Source organism: Bufo gargarizans, chromosome 6 (assembly GCF_014858855.1).
Source record: "Bufo gargarizans isolate SCDJY-AF-19 chromosome 6, ASM1485885v1, whole genome shotgun sequence".
Lineage (NCBI taxonomy): Eukaryota > Metazoa > Chordata > Amphibia > Anura > Bufonidae > Bufo > Bufo gargarizans.
In genome coordinates, this window is record NC_058085.1 from 359,939,836 (window position 1) to 359,964,454 (window position 24,619).

Sequence of the window (24,619 nt, forward strand, 5' to 3'; positions counted from 1 at the left end):
GCGGGTGCTTTGGGTGAAGAGAACGCATAGCACCCGCACTGAATCCGGACCCATTCATTTCAATGGGTCTGTGTACACGAGCGTTTTTTTCACGCATCAGTTCTGCGTTGCATGAAAAACGCAGCATCTTCTATATTTTGCGTTTTCCACGCAGCCCTGGCCCTATGGAAGTAAAAGGGGCTTCAGTGAAAAACGCATTGCATCCGGACGCAATGCTTTTTTAAAGATGGTTGCTAGGGGATGTTGTTTGTAAACCTTCCGTTTTTTATCACGCACGTGAAAAACGCATTGCACCCGCGAGGAAAACACTGAAAAACTGAACGAAATCGCAGACAAAACTGACTAAACTTGCTTACAAAATGGTGCGAGTTTCCCTGAACGCCTCCTGAATGCATCCGGAGCCAATCCGGACACGCTCGTGTGAAAGAGGCCTAAGGTTGCTGTCATGATCAGGCCACGGGGGGTACTCTGGCATTCACAGCAAACGTGACCATGGATGTGATTGTAAGGTCTAACTCCGCTTCCACCCTCGCTTTCCAACTAGCCCAACGAATTAGGCCACTAAGGAGTGAAGCGACCCCCAAACACGCCAAAGATTTACTTAGAGGATGAGGGCATGTTTACAGCAGCAAGGAAGAACCTTTTAAATTTAAGATTTAATATATAAAAAGTTACAAAAAGATGACAAAAAAACATACAAATAAGCAAATAGTACAGAAATAAAAGGGATAATAATGAATCGCCTACCAATTAGACCAGTGAGAGACCCACACTGTGAGAACAGCTGAAAGTTGACCAGACTTAGGCCACTTTCACACGAGCGCGACGGATTGGCTCCGGATGCGCTCAGGGAAACTCGCACCATTTTGCAAGAAAGTTCAGTTGATAAAAAACTGAAGGTTTACAAACAACATCTCCTAGCAACCATCAGTGAAAAACGTACTGCTTCCGGATGCAATGCGTTTTTCACTGAAGCCCCATTCACTTCTATGGGGCCCGCACTAACGCAGAATATGGCTACATGCACACAACTGTTGTGTGTTTTGCGGTCTGCAAATCGCGGATCCTCAAAACACGGATGGCGTCTGTGCGCGTTCCGCAATTTGCGGAACAGCACGGACAGCCTTTAATATAACTGACAAGAATAGGACAGGTTAGATTTTTTTTGCGGACCACTGAACGGAGCAACGGATGCGGACAGCACACAGAGTGCTGTCCGCATCTTTTGCGGCCCCATTGAAGTGAATGGGTCCGCGTCCGAGCCGTTTTCACGCAACACAGAACTGGTGCATGTACACAGACCCATTGAAATGAATGGGTCAGGATTCAGTGTGGGTGCTATGCGTTCTCTTCACACATCGCACCCGCACGGAAAACCCGCTTATGTGAAAGAGGTTTGGCAATCACTGGTGAGCCGCATGCAGATCCCGCTGCCAGGGCCGCATCATGTACAGACAGCTTTCGCCATTCAGGCCTAGCAGTGTGAGTTTAGAAATAATTAATACTATATAGAAGGATTACAGAAGGGCCATTATGCCCACCACAATGGAAGAGAAGGGTCATTCTACTAGTAGGTGGGCACCTAGAGGTAGTTTGTAGACATAACAGATATGCCATAAATGTCAATCAGTGGGAAAACTCATTAATATCAAAACTGCACATTAAAATCAACATGTAATAATGGATTATGGTGCACCTCGTACTAATTGTACTAAAATGGGGCTCAGTTTTGCATAATTAGGTGCAACTAGGTTTAGAAAAATTGTATTCATCCAGCCTGAAAAAAGAGTGTGAATTACCAAGAAAATGGGCATGACTTCTCAATAAAGGGGTGTGGCCTAATATGCAACATTTAGCTCCAAAATTGCACCAGAATACTTCAATTCTGGCAGAAAATTGTGTCTCAAAGTAAGCCTACCATTGGTGGACAAATGTGTCTACACCTGCACCAGATTTATCATCCAGCCTGAGCCCCTGTGATAAATCTGGTGCAGGTCTAGACAGTCTGTAAGCTGACGTCGTCTACAGGATTAGTAAATCCGCACTACTGCCTATGTGCAAGGGGCATAACCATCTTCAACTAAAATCATTCTGCATGGCACTAAAGAGAAGCTGTCAATGCAATTCAAATTCACATTGCAATGGTCAGTGTGTCCTGGAAGCTCACATGCACTGGTCAGTTTATTCCCAGAAGACAGGTGACCATGGATAATACTATCATTAGATGTCCTTCTATAGTAAAATTATAATGACACTTATCTTATTGAGCTGATACAAACTTAATGTGAAATGTATTATTTAATGCTTATCAAATGTATCATGTAGTTAAAGGGGTTGTCCCTCGAAAAATATTCTACAGTTTTCAAGGCAGCATCTGGATCTGAATACTTTTGCAATTGCATGTAATTAAAAATGTTGTATAGCTACTGAGTTATTCAATAAAATGTATCGGTATAGCGCCAATTATTTTCTTATTTCTTTGTCCTGCTCACTGAGAAAGCCGCACATGCTCAGTTTCATCCTTCAACTGCCTCCCGAGCTGTGATAGGGAGAGCATGGACACGCCCCCTGAGCTGTGATAGGGAGAGCATGGACACGCCCCCTGAGCTGTGATAGGGAGAGCACAGACACGCCCCCTGAGCTGTGATAGGGAGAGCACAGACACGCCCCCTGAGCTGCTGCAGAAAAGACACTCCCCTTGAGCTCTCAGGTTGATATGAGGAGCAATGAATGAGGAGATCTCTGGACCCATGTGAGGTACAGGGCTGGTTCTAGCTTTGTTAGAAAGAGACTGTCCTGCACTATATGATGTATGTATGATATATTTTCATTTTTTACATTAGTCATGTGATAACGCCTATTGTATTGCTGAGCATGTGGCCTCTTACATAAAGCTACTATTGTGCCTGTATTACAGGAGCCTGGCCAATAATAACCTGCAGTCACTTCCAAAAGATGTCTTCAAGGGGCTGGACTCGCTAACAAACGTGTAAGATAAGATTTTAAGTGTTTCTTATGATTGCAATGCATTAAAAAGGGTACATGATTGCAGCAAATGTACTATGCATGTCTATAAGTATGTTTGTATATACAGTACAGACCAAAAGTTTGGACACACCTTCTCATTCAAAGAGTTGTCTTTATTTTCATGACTATGACATTTGTAGATTCACACTGAAGACATCAAAACTATGAATTAACTTGGGGAATTATATACATAACAAAAAAGTGTGAAACAACTGAAAATATGTCATATTCTAGGTTCTTCAAAGTAGCCACCTTTTGCTTTGATTACTGCTTTGCACACTCTTGGCATTCTTTCGATGAGCTTCAAGAGGTAGTCACCTGAAATGGTCTTCCAACAGTCTTGAAGGAGTTCCCAGAGATGCTTAGCACTTGTTGGCCCTTTTTCCTTCACTCTGTGGTCCAGCTCACCCTAAACCATCTCGATTGGGTTCAGGTCCGGTGACTGTGGAGGCCAGGTCATCTGGCGCAGCACCCCATCACTCTCCTTCATGGTCAAATAGCCCTTACACAGCCTGGAGGTGTGTTTGGGGTCATTGTCCTATTGAAAAATAAATGATGGTCCAACTAAACACAAACAGGATGGAATAGCATGCCGCTGCAAGATGCTGTGGTAGCCATGCTGGTTCAGTATGCCTTCAATTTTGAATAAATCCCCAACAGTGTCACCAGCAAAGCACCCCCACACCATCACACCTCCTCCTCCATGCTTCACGGTGGGAACCAGGCATGTAGAGTCCATCCGTTCACCTTTTCTGCGTCGCACAAAGACACGGTGGTTGGAACCAAAGATCTCAAATTTAGACTCATCAGACCAAAGCACAGATTTCCACTGGTCTAATGTCCATTCCTTGTGTTCTTTAGCCCAAACAAGTCTCTTCTGCTTGTTGCCTGTCCTTAGCAGTGGTTTCCTAGCAGATATTGTACCATGAAGGCCTGATTCACACAGTCTCCTCTTAACAGTTGTTCTAGAGATGTGTCTGCTGCTAGAACTCTGTGTGCCATTGACCTGGTCTCTAATCTGAGCTGCTGTTAACCTGCGATTTCTGAGGCTGGTGACTCGGATGAACTTATCCTCTGCAGCAGAGGTGACTCTTGGTCTTCCTTTCCTGGAGCGGTCCGCATGTGAGCCAGTTTCTTTGTAGCGCTTGATGGTTTTTGTGACTGCACTTGGGGACACTTTCAAAGTTTTCCCAATTTTTCGGACTGACTGACCTTCATTTCTTAAAGTAATGATGGCCACTTGTTTTTCTTTACTTTTTTCTTGCCATAATACAAATTCTAACAGTCTATTCAGTAGGACTATCAGCTGTGTATCCACCTGACTTCTCCACAACGCAACTGATGGTCCCAACCCCATTTATAAGGCAAGAAATCCCACTTAATAAACTTGACAGGGCACACCTGTGAAGTGAAAACCATTTCAGGTGACTACCTCTTGAAGCTCATCAAGAGAATGCCAAGAGTGTGCGAAGCAGTAATCAAAGCAAAAGCTGGCTACTTTGAAGAACCTAGAATATGACACATTTTCAGTTGTTTCACACTTTTTTGTTATGTATATAATTCCACATGTGTTAATTCATAGTTTTGATGCCTTCAGTGTGAATCTACAATTTTCATAGTCATGAAAACAAAGAAAACTCTTTGAATGAGAAGGTGTGTCCAAACTTTTGGTCTGTACTGTATGTGTATATTTATACTGTATTTACCTATTTATATATCCCTGACTGACTGTATTTATGTCGGCCTGTATGTATGTATGCAACACTCCAATTCAAGTGAAAAATGGTGGACTCACAAGCATGGGTGAATTAATAAGAGGATGAATAAAGAAGTCCACCAGTTTTTCTCTGTAATTGAAGTGCTGCCTCTTTTTTCAATTTTTTTAATTTGTTGGTTCCTAATCTGTGATCTTTAGAGGGATTGCACCCGCCATTTTTTGAGTGTGCTGCTTATCTTTTTCTATTGCACTATACACACATTTATGTGTGTGTGTGTGTATATATTTATATACATATAAATAGAAAAACCAACAGCAGCACTCTATAGGTTTGCCAGGTGCAAATCCCGCAATGATTCCCGGACCAGGAACAGTAAACTAGAAACGATGAAAAGAGGGCAGCACTCCTGGAATCCACAGAAAAGGTTTTTCTTTATTCACCCATGTGATGCACCCAACCTTTCTAACCATTTTTTGTCAGTGCCGCCATTCTTCTATACTATATATATATATATATATATATATATATATATATACAGGTGAAACTCGAAAAATTTGAATATCGTGCAAAGTTAATTTATTTCTGTAATGCAACTTAAAAGGTTAAACTAACATATGAGACTCATTACATGCAAAGCGAGATATTTCAAGCCTTTATTTGTTATAATTTGGATGATTATGGCTTACAGCTTATGAAACCCCAAAGTCACAATTTTGAGGTACCCTTTGCTCAGGGGATATGGATTAGAGTACTTTCACACTTGTGTTGTTTGATTCCGGCAGGCAGTTCCGTAGCCTGAACTGCCTGCCTGATGAGGCAAACTGTATGCAAACGCATGTCATTTTTTCTGACTGATCAAGCATTTTTCAGACTGATCAGGGTATTTTGAAATTTTTCGTTCTCTTTCCCCAAATTGAGCTGTTAACGCGTGCCTCGGTTGCAGATATCTAAAGAAAAAATTGCGAGGTAACTTGATTTTCTCCTGCATCTGCGAAAAGGAACACAGAGTGCCCCCGACATATAGATCTCTCAGGGTGAGGACCCCATGGGATTTCCACAGATTCACTCCTTCCAATTCTCTCAGATGAGCAAACATGGGATTATCCCATATTGGAATATAATCCGGGAGATCCCTAAACGATTGCATCTTGGCAGCACTCCATACCTGGTGAGCTAATTTATGTATAGGGAGCAAGCGCGTAGGGACGGAACGTGACTCTTCCAACAATGGCCACAGGGAGGACATGTGTAAATATTCCCTAAGATAATATTCCACATTTGGTAATTCTGATGTTGAGATCCAGGGAGTTAAGAATTTCAACTGACCAGCCAGGTAATATAGGAAGAAATCAGGCAGGACGGCTCCCCCCTCTAGCTTAGATCTCTGCAGAACATTAAGGGAAAGTTTCCGTTAGACTCTCCCCAGATAAAATTAGCCACCAATGAATGAGTGCAACCAAAGAATCCCTGTGGTACCGGTGTGCATGCATGTGGCAGGAGGTATAGCCTCTTAGGCAAAAGAATCATTTTGACCAGATTTAATCTCCCCATGGTTGATAACGGTAGGGGTGGCAGGGTTTTTAAGTCTGTCTTTTGAGGATAGCCTGAATGGCCACCCTCCCTGCCCCCTGAACTGTGACCTCCACAGCACTCCGCTCCCTTAACAGTGTCATCCACAGCACCCTGCCCCCTTAAAGATGACCTACAGCAGTGAAGAAAAATGGCTGGGTTGTTATAGAAATCTGGTGTAAAACTGTGTGTATGTAGAGACTAAGGACCTGCAAGCTTCTATTGGCTAATGTAGGTCATGTGATGTGCCATATTAGCATTTTTTGTAAATATCTCAGAAACAGTATGTGCTAGGGAGCTGGGACCCAGTCTAAAACCTTCCCGGACACCTGATGTACCTATATACCAAATGTCGTGATTGTAAATGGGACAGTGCGGATTCCTTTAGCGCACATACATACATACACACACTTTATATATTAGATTGCATTACACTGTATTAGATTACATTACACTGTATTATATTGTATATTACATTAAACTTTATTATATCATACATTAAATTACACTGTATTATATTACATTACACTGTATTATATTATATATTACATTATACTGTATTATATTGTATATTAGCTGAAGGACCCGGCTTCGCACGGGTATATTTCATCTATTTAATTTAATGTTTGTGTGTGTCATTAAAAGATATCGACAGTACCCCCCATAACAGTGACCTCTACAGCACCCCGCCCCTTTAACAGTGAACTCCACAGTCCCCCACCCCTTAACACTGACCCTCCCCACAGTGCCCCGCCACTTTAAAATGGGACCTTCACAGCAGCCCATTCCCTTAACTTTAACCTTCGCAGCAGCCCGCCCCTTTAACAGTGAGTTTCACAGCACCCCACTCCTTTGACAGTGACCTTGTCAGGGGCCCGCCCCCCTTAACAGTGACCTCACAGTACCCTGTTGCCTTAACAGTGACATCCACAGCAGTTGCCCCTTTAATAGTAACCCCTGCCCCCTTAACAGTAACCTCCACGGCATCTGCCCCTTGAACAGTGAACTCCACAGCAGCCTGCCCCCTTAACAGTAACATTCACAGTGAACGCTGAAAGAATATTATTCTTCTCTCTATGCACCGTGATTCCTTTCTGTGTCCCCGAAGACAGACGTTTGGAGAACGTGTCAATGACAGATGCAGAATTATGTCAGAAACAGTTCTATTTATTGTTCGTCGTACAGGGCCTTATATACATCCATGCATACATACAAGAATAGCTGCAGCTCTCATTACAATAGTAGCAGTTCATTATACAGCTCTCATTATAATAATGCTGACTAGAAACTTTCCTTATAAAGACAGAAGGTAAATTGTATACATAAGTGATTATTATAGGTTTATAGTGGCTCACCCTTCTGTTTACCAGGTTCAGTGCTCTAACTATGATGTGGTTCACCCCAACCACATAAGGGGTTAACAATAAAGAAATATGTGAATTATAGTGAGCACTCAATATCTGTGGTCATATATCAGGTCTGTTGATATAACTATTTTATTAGAACATGAAATGGTGCATACAATAGATATAGCATAATAAAATATCGTACCTTAAGATTAAAATTAAATAATAAAACAAAATATGGAAAAACACAGTTGGTTATACCGATAGAAAATTGGTCACTTAAGGTTGGTATTGTCAGTAGCTACTGAGGAAGAGGTCAGAGACCTTGAAACGCGTATAGCGGTTGGGATCCCTATAGACGACTGGACACTTTAACCCATCGGAGCTGATCAGCACACGAAATCACGGACACGACCGCATAGACGGTGATCGAAAATATTCCTAATTCATCACAGGAGTCTTGAACCAATCACAGGTAGAGACTTCATCGGCGCCCTGATCACGTGGAGTGCCGGCAAAAAGCACAGGACGCCAGCCACACGTGGGACACACAGCGGCCACCTGGAAGCAGGATTACCGTAACCGCAGACTTTGATCATCGGGAGATATCCCACAACTTTTCATCGGGTAAAGACCTCCCCGGCACCCTGATCACGTGTAGTGTCAGCAAAAAAGCAGGACGCCAGCTACACGAGGGACGCACAGCGGTCTCTTGGGGAGCAGGATTACCGCAACAACACCGCGGACCGTGAATATCGGAAGACACTCCAAAAACGTTACATTGGGTGAGTGCACTGACCCACGGTGGGACGCCACCACGGACAGTTACACACGAGCCGAACCCCAAACAGTGAGTACTTCTGGCTAACTACATGCACGGACACACTATTGATAACTGAGATATTTAACGTTGGGAACAATGTTGCAACACCTATAAAAACAAAATTGCAGCCTCTATAAGGAGACAATACCAACCTTAAGTGACCAATTTTCTATCGGTATAACCAACTGTGTTTTTCCATATTTTGTTTTATTATTTAATTTTAATCTTAAGGTACGATATTTTATTATGCTATATCTATTGTATGCACCATTTCATGTTCTAATAAAATAGTTATATCAACAGACCTGATATATGACCACAGATATTGAGTGCTCACTATAATTCACATATTTCTAAATTGTATACATAGTCACCCTTCAATATGATGTCACCCAACCTCTTGTCCTTCATACAGATCACACAGCTAATTCTGTTTAACCCTTCAAACGCCTCTCTAACAGTGACCTCCACAGTGCCCGCCCCTTTAAAATTGACCTCCACAGCGCCCTGCCCCTTTTAAAAAATCAATTTTTCTGCGACTGTCGCGTCACAGCCGCAGCATGTCACATGTCGCAGTGCAACACCATAGACTATCATTGTAAAAATTGTCGCATGACATTGGTGCGACTCAATGTCGTGCGACACATGTAGCAGTGTAGTTGTGCCCTATTTGTCGCGCGACACATGCTGCGTGTAGCCCTAGCCCAGGGGTGTAACTACCATAGCGGCAAGCCATGCAACTGCTATGGGGCCCAGGGCAAGGGTGGGCCTAGTCTTAGTTGGGATTATCTCCTCTTCCACTGGAGATAGACTCTACCCTCTAAAGGAACAACTATTAGCAAATGAAGCAGTGGAAAAATGGCCCAAGGGCCATTGAAAAGGGTTTAGGCAGAAACCCTTTTGTCCTGTGTGGGGGCCCTTACTTCTCTATGTACGCCACTGCCCTAGCCTAAAGCTCACCTACAGCAGTGAAGAAAAATGGCTGGGTTGTTATGGAAACCTAGAGTGAAACTGTGTGTATGTGGAGACTAAAGGCTTCTATTGGCTGATAAGGGACATGTGACCGTGTGTATGGCAGTTGGGATATGAAGAGAAAGACTTGCAGGCTTGTATTGGCTTATGCAGGTAATTTTTGGGGAATATCTCAGGAACGGTATGTCCTAGAGAGCTGTGACCCCCACAAGATTTCTTTCCAGGTAGCAAGGGATGTGTATATCAAGTTTCGTTGAAATTGATGGTTGTGTTTATGAGTGATCACGGAACATACATATACACATATATACGTCCTTCTTTATACACTATATATACTGTATATACACTATATATAGTGTGTGTGTGTATATATATATATATATATATATATATATCTGCACTATATCAATGAGTGAAATGAAAAAAAGAAGTGAAAAAAAAATATACATATAATCTGTCTGCATGTGTGTACGCATAAAAAAATATCATATTGTTAATGGCACTCAAACAGTACTGGAACACAGATGGACTGAGCTGTTTGGCCAGTAATGCCCAGGGGTAGCTTTCACCATTATAAGCAGCTCCCAAGGGAAGGCAACTCAACAGATACCTGATAATTAGGGCTAATGCACACGAACATGTGTGCTCCGTGCCCGTGCTGTGGACAGCAAATTGCGGGCCACAATGCATGTAGAACTGTTTATATGCACCCCATCTGCTGATGTGGACCCATTCATTTGAATGGGTCTGTGATCCACAAGAGATGGTCCGCACTGCAAAAAAATAGAACATGTTCTATTTTTTGTGGTATGGAGGCACGGCCCGAAATACCACGGAATCGCTTCGTAGTTATTCTGTGGACATCCGCTCCGTACCTCCGCTCCGTATCTTGCAGATTATGAACCCATTCAAGTCAAGTGCACACGGCTGGTGCCCTTATATCGCGGACCCGCCATTACCTGAGGTCTAAAAAAACAGGGCCCAGTAGTAAACCCTTGTCTGAGGCCGTCTGCTATTGCTGTAGATAACTCTGACATAGATCTTCTGGTGTATTTATTGGTGACATTTTAGATGAGTAAAGACCCTACCAATTCCAACGGTGAGGAGCCTGCAAGGTTCTCTAATGCACTTACCGTACATATTACTGGTGGCGGCACCGGTAGTGGAGGTGCCATTAATTTTTTTGTCTGAATACAGTAAGCAGTTAGGCACCACTGGGATCAAATACTGATGCTCCTTGCGGCTGCTGTCCGCTCCGGATCACCGACGAGGCTTCTCTTATTAATTTAAAATCTAAACCAGTAAAAGATGATGGGGGCAATATTATTGATCCACATTCCAGTATTTTAGTCTTTATTGAATTATGTGCAGGATTTATGCCAAATACAGACTAGAACACTTAAAATGTTCTATTCTGTATTTGTCATAAATCCTGCACATAATTCAATAAAGACTAAAATACTGGAATGTGGATCACTAATATTACCTCCAATTTGCTGTCCATAGGTGAGATTCTGACAAGGTAAATTTGCTCACCTCTAAAGCTTCTCACACATATACCAGTAAGGTCGCCTGAACGAGCCGGGGTGTGAGGGCTACAGACATTACCATCAAGCTGTCCCGAGTGGCGCCTATCACTATGTCTTTGGAGTATGGGAGGAAACCGGAGAACCCGGAGGAAACCAAGACAAACACGGGGAGAACATACAAACTCCATGCAGATGTTGTTCTTGGTCGGATTCAAACCCAGGACCCCAGCGCCGCAAGGCACCAGTGCTAACCACTAGGAGAAATAGCTGTTGCTTTCCCCATTTTTCTCATTTTAAATCACTTTCTATGGGTGGGCAGCAGCTCATCCCATGTGACCATCAAGCAACTGCATCTCCCAGGAGTGCATTGTAGTCTTAACAATTACATGGACATATAAACCTGTGTCTAGGAAGACGTCCACCATTTATACATAGAAACCAGTGTGGCTTTATTTTCTTTTTCTAGAGAGAGATACAGGTATATATTTTTATAAATTTAGAAGTAAGGATGAATGAATCTAAGACGTCTGGGCTGCTTCACCCGTATTTTGCAGTCATAGTTCTTTGGAAATGCCCTATTTATCGCACAGTAAAACTTTTTATGGGATAACCCCTTTAGCTATCATTGAATAAATTGGGGGAGATTTGTCAAACTGGTGTAAAGTAGAACTGGCTTTGTTGCCCATAGCAACCAATCAGATTCCACCTTTCAATTCTCACAGCTCCTTTGGAAAATGAAAGGTGGAAGCTGATTGGCTGCTCTGGGCAACTAAGCCAGTTCTACTTTAGACTAGCTAGATAAATCTCCCCCATTGTGTATTAGGTCACATATTATCTCCTGTACGGTCATTGGGGTCACTTATTGAGAATGAACAACCTACAATGTCCTCATCAATAAAAAAAATTACAATGTGAACCCAAGATTCCTATCAAAGATACCAATCAGAAAAATAATAAAAGAAACTCCCATATAGTTCATAAGAAAATACAACATTTGAAATATGCAGTATTCTAAAAGTTCATAAAAAATACAAAAGGAGAGAAAAAGACTGATCAGATGGAAAAGCCAATACGGAAAAATAGCTGGGCGTGTAAAGAATATATACATATTATACAGAAGGTCTACAGTGTAATGCCTCTCTCATTATCCCACCTCTAAACTAGATTATAACCAGTCCAGCTGAGGTTGGTGTGCACCTCACTGGGCCTTCCTAAGTAATAACGTACATGTAGATCTCCAAAATCAAAGGATAACAATGATGAAAAGTCAGATATACATACATACCCTGCGACATGACAGTTCATACATAGACAGCCCCAAGCTCTGGCTCCTCAATGTGCGCCTCACCTTCGTCAGGAGGTGATAGCATTAGCAGGGTATATATAGAGACCTAATGAGGTCTGTGTATCCTGTGTCCATGCTTGTACGGGCGTGAATTCCCCATGATAGTGCTCCCCATCTGAGGCTGCTTATATAAAGTTATCCTCTGTCCACAGGATAGGGGCTATTAGATTGGTGGGGGTCTTACGGCTAGGACACCAACCGATCATGAGAATGGGGGCCCCGTAAGCTGTAGAGCCCCTTTAAAATGAATAGGGCAGCAAGTTGGGCATGCCTACTGCCGCTCCAATTGTTTCTATGGAAATTCTGGAGATAACAAAGCGGCTCGGCTATGTCTGGAACATTCATAGAAAGTTAATTTCAGAAGGCTCCACAGGGTATGGTGTCCTCTTTCTCACGATCGGAGAGGTTCCCAGCGGTAGGACCTCCACTGATCTAATAGTTAACCTGTGAATAGGATAGGAGATAACTTTATATATCTGGAATACCCCCTTTAAATGTTGCCCAGTGCCCAAAGCCTTCCAATATTCCTGGCACTGAGAGCGGCAGCCTCCTATATTCTAGCACTATTCCTGGCTGGCTAACACAAGTTACACTTCTATATTATCCATGGACGTTTTCTGTAGACTCGTTTAATGGAAATCCCTTATTAATTAGATGACTGCAGATTTCCTGACAGATGAATTCATATGAGGAAAACACTACCACTGAAGGGAAATGAGCGCTCTGCTCCAGTCTCAGCGGTGGAGGGAATATCACTAGACGACTATTTATACTTTCTATACAACATTATACTTTCAGGAGAAACTAAAAGGGAACCACATGTATTGGCCATAGACCCTACAGGGATATTTCACTATGAGCTGATGTTCAGGGGGCCGCCTGATCCCTCCTCACTACCGCTGGCCAGGTATATAATGATCTGATGACAGTGGGAGCATCAGGTACTTCTCTACCTTGCCGGGGCCCATAGGCGCCCTCCTGAATTCACCCCTCCCTTAACTAAACATCTAATGGAGTCATTTATCAAACTGGTGTAAATTAGAACTGACCACCTTTCATTTTTGACTGCTCCTTTGGAAAATGAAAGGTGGAATCTGGTTGCTATGGTAAGCCAGTTCTAATTTACACCAGTTTGATAAATGACCCCATACCGGCCATACGTGCCTCTATGGAAGCCACACGTTGACTGCACACGGGTCTCTTCTGGGAACTTTTCATTTTTTTTGAGATCTAATACTAGTTTAAGGGTATGGCCAATCAGGCCGAACTTCCACAGTGGAATTTACTTTGTGGATTTTGCAGCCATTCTGCTGCAAAATCCATTTCAAATCCACTACAAAATGTTGCAGTGAATTTTTTTATGGAATTCTACTGTGAAGGATGAAATCTACTGTGGAAATTGACATGCTGTGGGATGTTAAAGGGTCACTGAGTTTTCATAAAATGGTTCATGTGTCATAGAGACAGATCAAAGTTTTTGATAGGTGGGGGTCTGAGATCTTTGACTCCCACCGATTGCTAAAACGAGGAGAGAACAGCTCCCATATCACAATTTCTCTCTCCTCTCTGCAGGGGATGGAATCAAGACGGGCCCATAGACTTCTATTGAGTCCACCTTGCTTCCTCTTCTGCAGCAAGAGAGCCCGATATGTGAGCGCTTCTCTCTCTTCATTCTAGCTTCGGTCATCCTCGTGGTGGTAGGAGTGCTGAGACTCCCACTGATAAAAATCTTGGATATGTCTCTATGAAAACTTTTATGAAAACTCTGCGGTCCTTTAAACTCTCATCCACTTTGCATGTACCGTAATACGCTTTTCCACACACAGTTGTGAATATTTGTAGCATATCTTCTACGCTAAGGACACCTTTGGGAGCAATTTAGTTTATTATTGCATTGTACTCATTTTGAGCTAAAAATATATATTTTTTCAATTGGTCTTTATTAAAAAATGTTGAGCCCTTTTCTCTGTACAGCCCTGGGATTCTCTAATGGCATGTTGTCTGTCAGTCAGCTCAGCTAACAGCTCCTTATATCTGATCTCTGACCTCCTAAATACTTATTCTAGCTCTATTCTTATATTACTGATAAGAATGTGGCTTAAATAAGTGTTTATGACTTTTTAGTAACCTAAAGATAAGGGTTATTATTAGATGACTGGCACAAAGTAAAATTACAATTCACACAAATAGACAGTTAACCCTTTGTGACAGAGCGGCTAAATATTTTTAATAATGACCAATTGAAAAAAATGAATTTTAGTCCAAAATGTGTAGAATGGAATCATGAAAAAAATGCCCTAGAAGATGTTAATAGCCTTTAATTGGGATAATTGGTGGATTGTGTACATATGCCAACATCTATTGGGCCTTTGGGGGATCCATGATCAACTTTGTAGACATACTCCAACTGTAGAGGTAACAGTGGCCCCACATATACCTTGAACCCAACCTGAATACCAGTAGGGAGACTTCCTGATTATTTCTTCATGTCAGTCTGTAGACATGATGAGGGTCGCTAGGATTTTCGGTTTTCTGTTGCCTGCAATTTTCATGATGTTTCCTTTTATATTGCAGAGACCTAAGGGGCAATTCCTTTCATTGTGACTGCAAATTAAAATGGCTGGTAGAATGGCTTGATAAAACCAATGCAACAGTGGAGCAGATTTATTGTGAAAGCCCTCCCGAATATAAAGGACGCAAAATCAACAGCCTGTCCGCTAAAGATTTTGATTGCATAACTACAGGTAAATGTGACCAGAAATAAAAGGGCATCATTTATTGAATAATGTAGACAGGAGCGCACATGTTTTATTGTTTTAGATGTGTTAACTATTTTATCTGTAAAAACTTTTATCTATAATATATAGACGGTACAACAACAGATGAATGTTTTATGTGACGGCAGGAATAGAATGAGGCTTAGGTGCTTGGGCTGAAAATGTCCCATAAATCAAACTGTCTGTATGCCCCATATTAAAGGGGTTGTGCCAAGTCTTCAAGTAATCCCCTATTCACAGAATGTGGAATAACTAACTGTTTCATAGGAGTCTGACCACTGGGACGCCCACTGATCCCAAGAATAGGGGTTTGGTTCCTGTGTCCTGATGGAGCAGCGGGCTTAGCATGCACCTTGCTGCTTCATTTATCCTTTATGGGACTGCTATACCTGGCTATCTCCGGCAGTCCCGTAGCAATGGAGAGGCAGGGGACATGCTCGGCCTGCGTTCCCTCAGGATGGGGAATGAGACATCCATTCTTGGTAACAGTTGGGGTCCCATCAGTTGGACTGGAAAACTTTGCACAACCCCTTTCAACCACAGAAGGATATATCTATACATTCTACTCTCTGCTATTGTAAAATCCTGCCTATCTAGCCTCCAGATGTCACAGTACAGGGATGATAATCACAGTGATGTCACAGTACAGGGATGATAATCACAGTGATGTCACAGTACAGGGATAATAATCACAGTGATGTCACAGTACAGGAATAATAATCACAGTGATGTCACAGTACAGGGATAATAAACACAGTGATGTCACAGTACAGGAATAATAAACATAGTGATGTCACAGCAAAGGCATAATAAACACAGTGATGTCACAGTACAGGGATAATAAACACAGTGATGTCACAGTACAGGGATAATAATCACAGTGATGTCACAGTACAGGGATAATAATCACAATGATGTCACAGTACAGGGATAATAAACACAGTGATGTCACAGTACAGGAATAATAATCACAGTGATGTCACAGTACAGGGATAATAATCACAGTGATGTCACAGTACAGGGATAATAAACATAGTGATGTCACAGCAAAGGCATAATAAACACAGTGATGTCACAGTACAGGAATAATAATCACAGTGATGTCACAGTACAGGGATAATAATCACAGTGATGTCACAGTACAGGGATAATAAACATAGTGATGTCACAGCACAGGGATAATAAACATAGTGATGTCACAGTACAGGGATAATAAAGACAGTGATGTCACAGCACAGGGATAATAAACACAGTGATGTCACAGCAAAGGCATAATAAACACAGTGATGTCACAGTACAGGGATAATAATCACAGTGATGTCACAGTACAGAGATAATACACACAGTGATGTCACAGTACAAGGATAATAAACAGTGATGTCACAGTACAGGGATAATAAACACAGTGATGTCACAGTACAGGGATAATACACACAGTGATGTCACAGTACAGGATAATACACACAGTGATGTCACAGTACAGGGATAATAAACACAGTGATGTCACAGTACAAGGATAATAAACACAGTGATGTTACAGTACAGGGATAATACACACAGTGATGTCACAGTACAAGGATAATAAACACAGTGATGTCACAGTACAGGGATAATACACACAGTGATGTCACAGTACAGGGATAATAAACACAGTGATGTTACAGTACAGGGACAATAAACACAGTGATGTCACAGTACAAGGATAATAAACACAGTGATGTCACAGTACAGGGATAATAAACACAGTGATGTCACAGTACAGGGATAATACACACAGTGATGTCACAGTACAGGGATAATACACACAGTGATGTCACAGTACAGGCTAATACACACAGTGATGTCACAGTACAAGGATAATAAACACAGTGATGTCACAGTACAGGGATAATACACACAGTGATGTCACAGTACAGGGATAATAAACACAGTGATGTCACAGTACAGGGATAATAAACACAGTGATGTCACAGTACAGGGATAATAAACACAGTGATGTCACAGTACAGGGATAATAAACACAGTGATGTCACAGTACAGGGATAATAAACACAGTGATGTCACAGTACAAGGATAATAAACACAGTGATGTCACAGTACAGGGATAATACACACAGTGATGTCACAGTACAGGGATAATACACACAGTGATGTCACAGTACAGGGATAATAAACACAGTGATGTCACAGTACAGGGATAATACACACAGTGATGTCACAGTACAGGGATAATAAACACAGTGATGTCAAAGTACAGGGATAATACACACAGTGATGTCATAGTACAGAGATAATAAACACAGTGATGTCAAAGGATTATAAAACAAAAATCTCACAACAGGGATGAGCGAATCGACTTTGGATGAAACATCCAAAGTCAATTCGCATAAAACTTTTTTCAATACGAGCGCTCTGTACAGTATTATAATGTATAGTCTCCTATGAGCCGAAGTTATTACTTTGCAAAGTCTCACGAGACTTCGCATAATAACTTCAGAAATTGATTTAGACTGTAAAAAGACATTTCCCGAACTCGGGTTTGGTTCCAAGGTACTACTTGGAACCAAACCAGAGTTCGGGAAATACAAACCGGATTCCAAAAAAGTTGGGACACTAAACAAATTGTGAATAAAAACTGAATGCAATGATGTGGAGATGGCAAATGTCAATATTTTATTTGTAATAGAACGTAGGTGACAGATCAAACGTTTACTCCGAGTAAATGTATCATTTTACAGGAAAAATACGTTGATTCAAATTTTCACGGTGTCAACAAATCCCCAAAAAGTTGGGACAAGTCGCAATAAGAGGCTGGAAAAAGTAAATTTGAGCATAACGAAGAGCTGGAAGACCAATTAACACTAATTAGGTCAATTGGCAACATGATTGGGTATAAAAAGAGCTTCTCAGAGTGGCAGTGTCTCTCAGAAGCCAAGATGGGTAGAGGATCACCAATTCCCACAATGTTGCGCAGAAAGATAGTGGAGCAATATCAGAAAGGTGTTACCCAGCGAAAAATTGCAAAGACTTTGCATCTATCATCATCAACTGTGCATAACATCATCCGAAGATTCAGAGAATCAGGAACAATCTCTGTGCGTAAGGGTCAAGGCCGTAAAACCCTACTGGATGCCCGTGATCTCCGGGCCCTTAAACGACACTGCACCACAAACAGGAATGCTACTGTAAAGGAAATCACAGAATGGGCTCAGGAATACTTCCAGAAACCATTGTCAGTGAACACAATCCACCGTGCCATCCGCCGTTGCCAGCTGAAACTCTACAGTGCAAAGAAGAAGCCATTTCTAAGCAAGATCCACAAGCTCAGGCGTTTTCACTGGGCCAGGGATCATTTAAAATGGAGTGTGGCAAAATGGAAGACTGTTCTGTGGTCAGACGAGTCATGATTCGAAGTTCTTTTTGGAAATCTGGGACGCCATGTCATCCGGACCAAAGAGGACAAGGACAACCCAAGTTGTTATCAACGCTCAGTTCAGAAGCCTGCATCTCTGATGGTATGGGGTTGCATGAGTGCGTGTGGCATGGGCAGCTTGCATGTCTGGAAAGGCACCATCAATGCAGAAAAATATATTCAGGTTCTAGAACAACATATGCTCCCCTCCAGACGTCATCTCTTTCAAGGAAGACCCTCCATTTTTCAACAAGATAATGCCAGACCACATTCTGCATCAATCACAACATCATGGCTGCGTAGGAGAAGGATCCGGGTACTGAAATGGCCAGTCTGCAGTCCAGATCTTTCACCTATAGAGAACATTTGGCGCATCATAAAGAGGAAGGTGCAACAAAGAAGGCCCAAGACGATTGAACAGTTAGAGGCCTGTATTAGACAAGAATGGGAGAGCATTCCTATTTCTAAACTTGAGAAACTGGTCTCCTCGGTCCCCAGACGTCTGTTGAGTGTTGTAAGAAGAAGGGGAGATGCCACACAGTGGTGAAAATGGCCTTGTCCCAACTTTTTGGGGATTTGTTGACACCATGAAATTCTGATTCAACATATCTTTCCCTTAAAATGGTACATTTTCTCAGTTTAAACTTTTGTTCCGTGATTTATGTTCTATTCTGAATAAAATATTAGAAGTTGGCACCTCCACATCATTGCATTCAGTTTTTATTCACGATTTGTATAGTGTCCCAACTTTTTTGGAATCCGGTTTGTAGTTTTTTTTACAGTCTAAATCTATTTTTTAAGTTATCATGCGAAGTCTGAAATAAATATATGTATGGGGAAGGACGCTAAAACAAAATAACAAAATCTTTATTATAATGTCTCAGTAAAATATAGGGGTGTCTACCCAGACTGCACAAAGCAGCTGATTGAACCGTCACTGATTTATGGGACCACCATCATAATAACCACACTGGTGAAGGTGGAACTGCGCTGGAGCAGAATGAACGGTGGGTCCCACAAACTAAAACCCACCAACACTAGGGGGCAAATCACCACAGGATCCTAGGTGTGAGACCTGGGTGCAGTACTGTACAGCTGGATATCTGGTACCAAGTATAGCACCAGGTATCACTACTAACAGTGGATGTCAGCGCGCGGACATCCACTGGACTGACACAATACAGGTGCAGGACTGAGACAGGGTAAGAGCCGCTGACTCCGACTGATGTGACAAGAGCACCGATTCCCCTGACACTGTGGCCGTTAAAGCGCCGATTTGTTTGCACACCAGCACGCTGCCCCTCAATCTAGAGGTGGACGGCTTAGGCAGGACCGTAGGTTCCACTGACGATACCGTGCCTCACACTAGAGGAAGTCGGTTATAGGCAGGTCACCCTACCTCTGCCTCCTTGTCACAGCCTCAGGTGAACATCCATATTAGAGGCTGTGGGCTCCATTTACGGTGCATGTTGCTCCTGATGAAATGGAAACGCGTTGAGCACTAACTATATAGGACAGTGTCAGGGGAATCGGTGCTCTTGACACATCAGTCGGAGTCAGCGGCTCTTACCCTGTCTCAGCCCTGCACCTGTATTGTGTCAGTCCAGGGGATGTCCGCGCGCTGACATCCACTGTTAGTAGTGATACCTGGTGCTATACTTGGTACCAGATATCCAGCTGTACAGTACTGCACCCAGGTCTCACACCTAGGATCCTGTGGTGATTTGCCCCCTAGTGTTGGTGGGTTTTAGTTTGTGGGACCCACCGTTCATTCTGCTCCAGCGCAGTTCCACCTTCACCAGTGTGGTTATTATGATGGTGGTCCCATAAATCAGTGACGGTTCAATCAGCTGCTTTGTGCAGTCTGGGTAGACACCCCTATATTATAATAAAGATTTTGTTATTTCGTTTTAGCGTCTGTCCCCATACATATATTTATTTGATTGTTCAGTGGACGCATACCCATTACACCACTTTCTAGTCTCGCATAATACTACCTGGAATCGAACCCGGAAGTTTAGATTGAAAGATTGATAAATACAAATACTGAGTCTAACACAGATCTCGGGGGTGAAAATAAAGCACAAACTGCTCCAGAACGTCATCCACCACCCCTTTAAATAATACATTGCCCAATCTCTAAAAAACGTATAACTTTTAGCAAAATATCCAGGGATCTTCCAAGTGCTGATTAGCTAGAAATGCTGATAATACATGATTTTCAAATGTCGCAATAAAGATTTGTAATTTCACATTAACATGTCAGATTAAAGGTTCTCATGCCAAAGCAAAGATTTTCCAAGATTGTCCTGGAGTCGACATCAGAGGACAGTTTTACAGCATAGTTGTAATGTGTTTTTATTGCTGTTCTTCGCTTTCTTAGCCAATTTGGTACCTTAGAAAGCAGCTTTATTTTAACACACTCTCTAGACCAGACATCCTCAAGCTGCGGCCCTCCAGCTGTTGCAAAACTACAACTCCCAGCATGTCCAAACAGCCTACAGGTATCAGCCTACAGCAGTGCATTGTGGGAGTTGTAGTTTTACAGCTGGAGGGCCGCAGTTTGAGGATGCCCGCTCGTCTAGACCAAATGCAGTATCCTTAGAATAGGTCATCAATATCTAAAACCCCTTCAATGTAAGAATCTGATAGCCCAGTTGTCTGCAAAGGCTGATGAATAATTGGTGGAATCACACAAGACTGGGCAAATATCACAAAGCAGAAGAGGAGATTCTATTGAGTGAGTTACAGTACAGTACCCTAGTTTATATTTTTTTTAACAATTTTTTTTATTCTTTAAATTTATATACAGAATTTTTGATAATCCAGCAACTATTCCTGTTCGCACTGGCATCATAGCTTCGACTGAAAGCCATGACCCTGTGTCAGTTTAGAAAGGTGACCGACAGGTCTGTGTTTTGAAAAGGTTTCTCTCATTTTGATGGTACGAATACTGCTGCATGCTGTGCTACCTATACACCACCAATGAGGCGAGGTGAGGCAATTGCCTCAGGCGGCACCAGATAGGGGCTAGAGGGGGGCAGCGGAAGGGGGATTAGGCTACTTTCACACTAGTGTTTTAGTTTTTCGGTATTGAGTTCCGTCATAGGGGTTCTATACAGGAAAAAAACGCTTCCATTTTGTCCACATTCACTGTCAATCGGGACAAAACTGAACTGAACAGAACGGAGTGCTCCAAAATGCATTCCGTTCCATTTAGTTGCGTTCCCATACCGGAGAGCAAACCGCAACATGTTGTATTTTGCTTTCCGTCCTGGGATGCGGAGCAAGACGGATCTGACATGACCCCCAATGCAAGTCAATGGGGGCGGATCAGTTTTCTCTGCCACAATAGAAAACGGATCCGTCCCCCATAGCCTTATCTGTTTCTGCAGTATAGTATTGGGAAGCTGTATTACCCTGTATGTATTTTCCAAGTATGTCTTTAAGGGTCCATTCACACGTCCGCAAAATGGGTCCGCATCCGTTCCGCAGTTTTGCGGAATGGGTGCAGACCCATTCATTTTCAATGGGGCCAGAATGTGCTGTCCGCATCCGCATTTGCGGATCCGCATCCGTATTTGCAGATCCACACTTCCGCATCCGTGCTTCCGTTTCTGCAAAAAAAGTAGAACATGTTCTAGCATTTTCTATTATAGTGCCGGCGATGTGCGGTCCGCAAATTGCGGAATGCACATTGCCAGTGTCCGTGTTTTGCGGATCCGCAGAAAACTTACAGGGGTGTGAATGGACCCTAAGGGCTCATGCACACGACAGTATGGCTTTTTCAGTGTTTTGCAGTCTGTTTTTTACGGATCCGTTGTTGCATTTTCCGTTGTGTTTCCGTTTCCTTTCCGTTCTTCCGTATGCCATGTACAGTATACAGTAATTACATAGAAAAAAAAGTTCACTTCGGTCTTCGGCGCAGGTGCAGTGAGTGAAGGCCACTCTCCTGATGCCGGCTTCCTCACTGTGACGTAGTCGGCGCAGGCGCAGTGAGGAAGCCGGCACCAGGATCGCATCATTCACTCACTGCGCCTGCGCCGAAGACCGAAGTGAACGGCGCAGGCGCGGGATTTCGCCAACGATGCAGGGAACAGTGGCATCAATCAAGAGGAGCTGGGCGGGCAGAACAGGGGACCTGGGCGGCATAATGGGTGAGTGGCGGAGCCTCTAGGTGCTGATTTTACGCCCATATAGCACCTAGAGGCTCATTAGCATATAATAAAAGTGCTTTTTTTAACAAAAACGGCTGCAGGGAATAACATTAGAAACATACTGTTATGTAGTGCTGACATGGGCGCATCGCTAATGTCAGTCAGCTACATAACAGTATTTCTGGTGGTAGAAACCCTTTAATGACCAGACTACTTTTTACAATTCTGCACTACACTACTTTCACGGTTTATTGCTCGGTCATACAACTTACCACCCAAATGAATTTTACCTCCTTTTCTTCTCACTAATAGAGCTTTCATTTGGTGGTATTTCATTGCTGATGAAATTTTTACTTTTTTTGTTATTTATTGAAATTGAACAATTTTTTTGCCAAAAAATGACATTTTTCACTTTCAGTTGTAAAATTTTTCAAATAAAACTACATTTATATATAAATTTATCTCTAAATTTATTGTTCTACATGTCTTTGATTTAAAAAAATGCAATAAGTGTATATTTATTGGTTTACGCAAAAGTTATAGCGTTTACAAACTATGGTACAAAAATGTGAATTTCCGCATTTTGAAGCAGCTCTGACTTTCTGAGCACCTGTCATGTTTCCTGAGGTTCTACAATGCCCAGACAGTAGAAACACCCCACAAATGACCCCATTTAGGAAAGTAGACACCCTAAGGTATTCGCTGATGCGCATAGTGAGTTCATGGAAGTTTTTATTTTTTGTCAGAAGTTAGCGGAAAATGATGATATATTTTTTTTTCTTTCAAAGTCTCATATTCCAATAACTTGTGACAAAAAATAAAAACTTCTATTAACTCACTATGCCCATCACGAAATACCTTGGGGTGTCTTCTTTCCAAAATGGGGTCACATGTGGGGTAGTTATACTGCCCTGGCATTTTAGGGGCCCTAATGCGTGAGAAGTAGTTTGAAATCCAAACATGTAAAAAATGCCCTGTGAAATCCTAAAGGTGCTTTTTAGAATTTGGGTCCCTTTGCCCACCTAGGCTGCAAAAAAGTGTCACACATGTGGTATTGCCGTACTCAGGAGAAGTAGGGCAATGTGTTTTGGGGTGTATTTTTACATATACCCATGCTGGGTGAGAGAAATATCTCTCTAAAAGTCAAATTTTCCAATTTTTTTTATACAAAGTTGGCATTTTAGAGAGATATTTCTCTCACCCAGCATGGGTATATGTAAAAAGACACCCCAAAACACATTTCCCAACTTCTCCTGAGTACGGCGATACCACATGTGTGACACTTTTTTGCAGCCTAGGTGGGCAAAGGGGCCCAAATTCTAAAGAGCACCTTTAGGATTTCACAGGGCATTTTTTACACATTTGGATTTCAAACTACTTCTCACGCATTAGGGCCCCTAAAATGCCAGGGCAGCATAAATACCCCACATGTGACCCCATTTTGGAAAGAAGACACCCCAAGGTATTTCGTGATGGGCATAGTGAGTTAATGGAAGTTTTTATTTTTTGTCACAAGTTAGTGGAATATGAGACTTTGTAAGAAAAACAAAACAAAAAAAAGAACATCATTTTCCGCTAACTTGTGACAAAAAATATAAAAACTTCTATGAACTCACTATGCCCCTCAGCGAATACCTTGGGGTGTCTTCTTTCCAAAATGGGGTCATTTGTGGGGTGTTTGTACTGCCCTGGTATTTGAGGGTCTCCGCAATCATTACATGTATGGCTAGCATTAGGAGTTTCTGCTATTCTCCTAATATTGAGCATACGGGTAATGAGATTATTTTTTTTTCGTTCAGCCTCTGGGCTGAAAGAAAAAATGAACGGCACAGATTTCTTCATTCGCATCGATCAATGTGGATGAAAAAAATCTCTGCCAAAAAAAAAGGAGGGGAAAGACATCTGCCAGGACATAGGAGCTCCGCCCAACATCCATACCCACTC

The 24,619-nt window shown here is 42.3% G+C and overlaps 1 protein-coding gene across 1 annotated transcript in view; it reads left to right on the forward strand.

Annotated features, from left to right (window-relative positions):
- LGI1 (leucine rich glioma inactivated 1) overlaps positions 1-24,619 on the forward strand; it is a 73,057-nt gene that overhangs the window by 38,423 nt on the left and 10,015 nt on the right. Inside the window, exons 5-6 of the mRNA XM_044299227.1 lie at positions 2,918-2,989; positions 14,904-15,073. Coding sequence (XP_044155162.1) covers positions 2,918-2,989; positions 14,904-15,073 — 242 coding nt within the window. The remainder of the gene's footprint in view (positions 1-2,917; positions 2,990-14,903; positions 15,074-24,619) is intronic.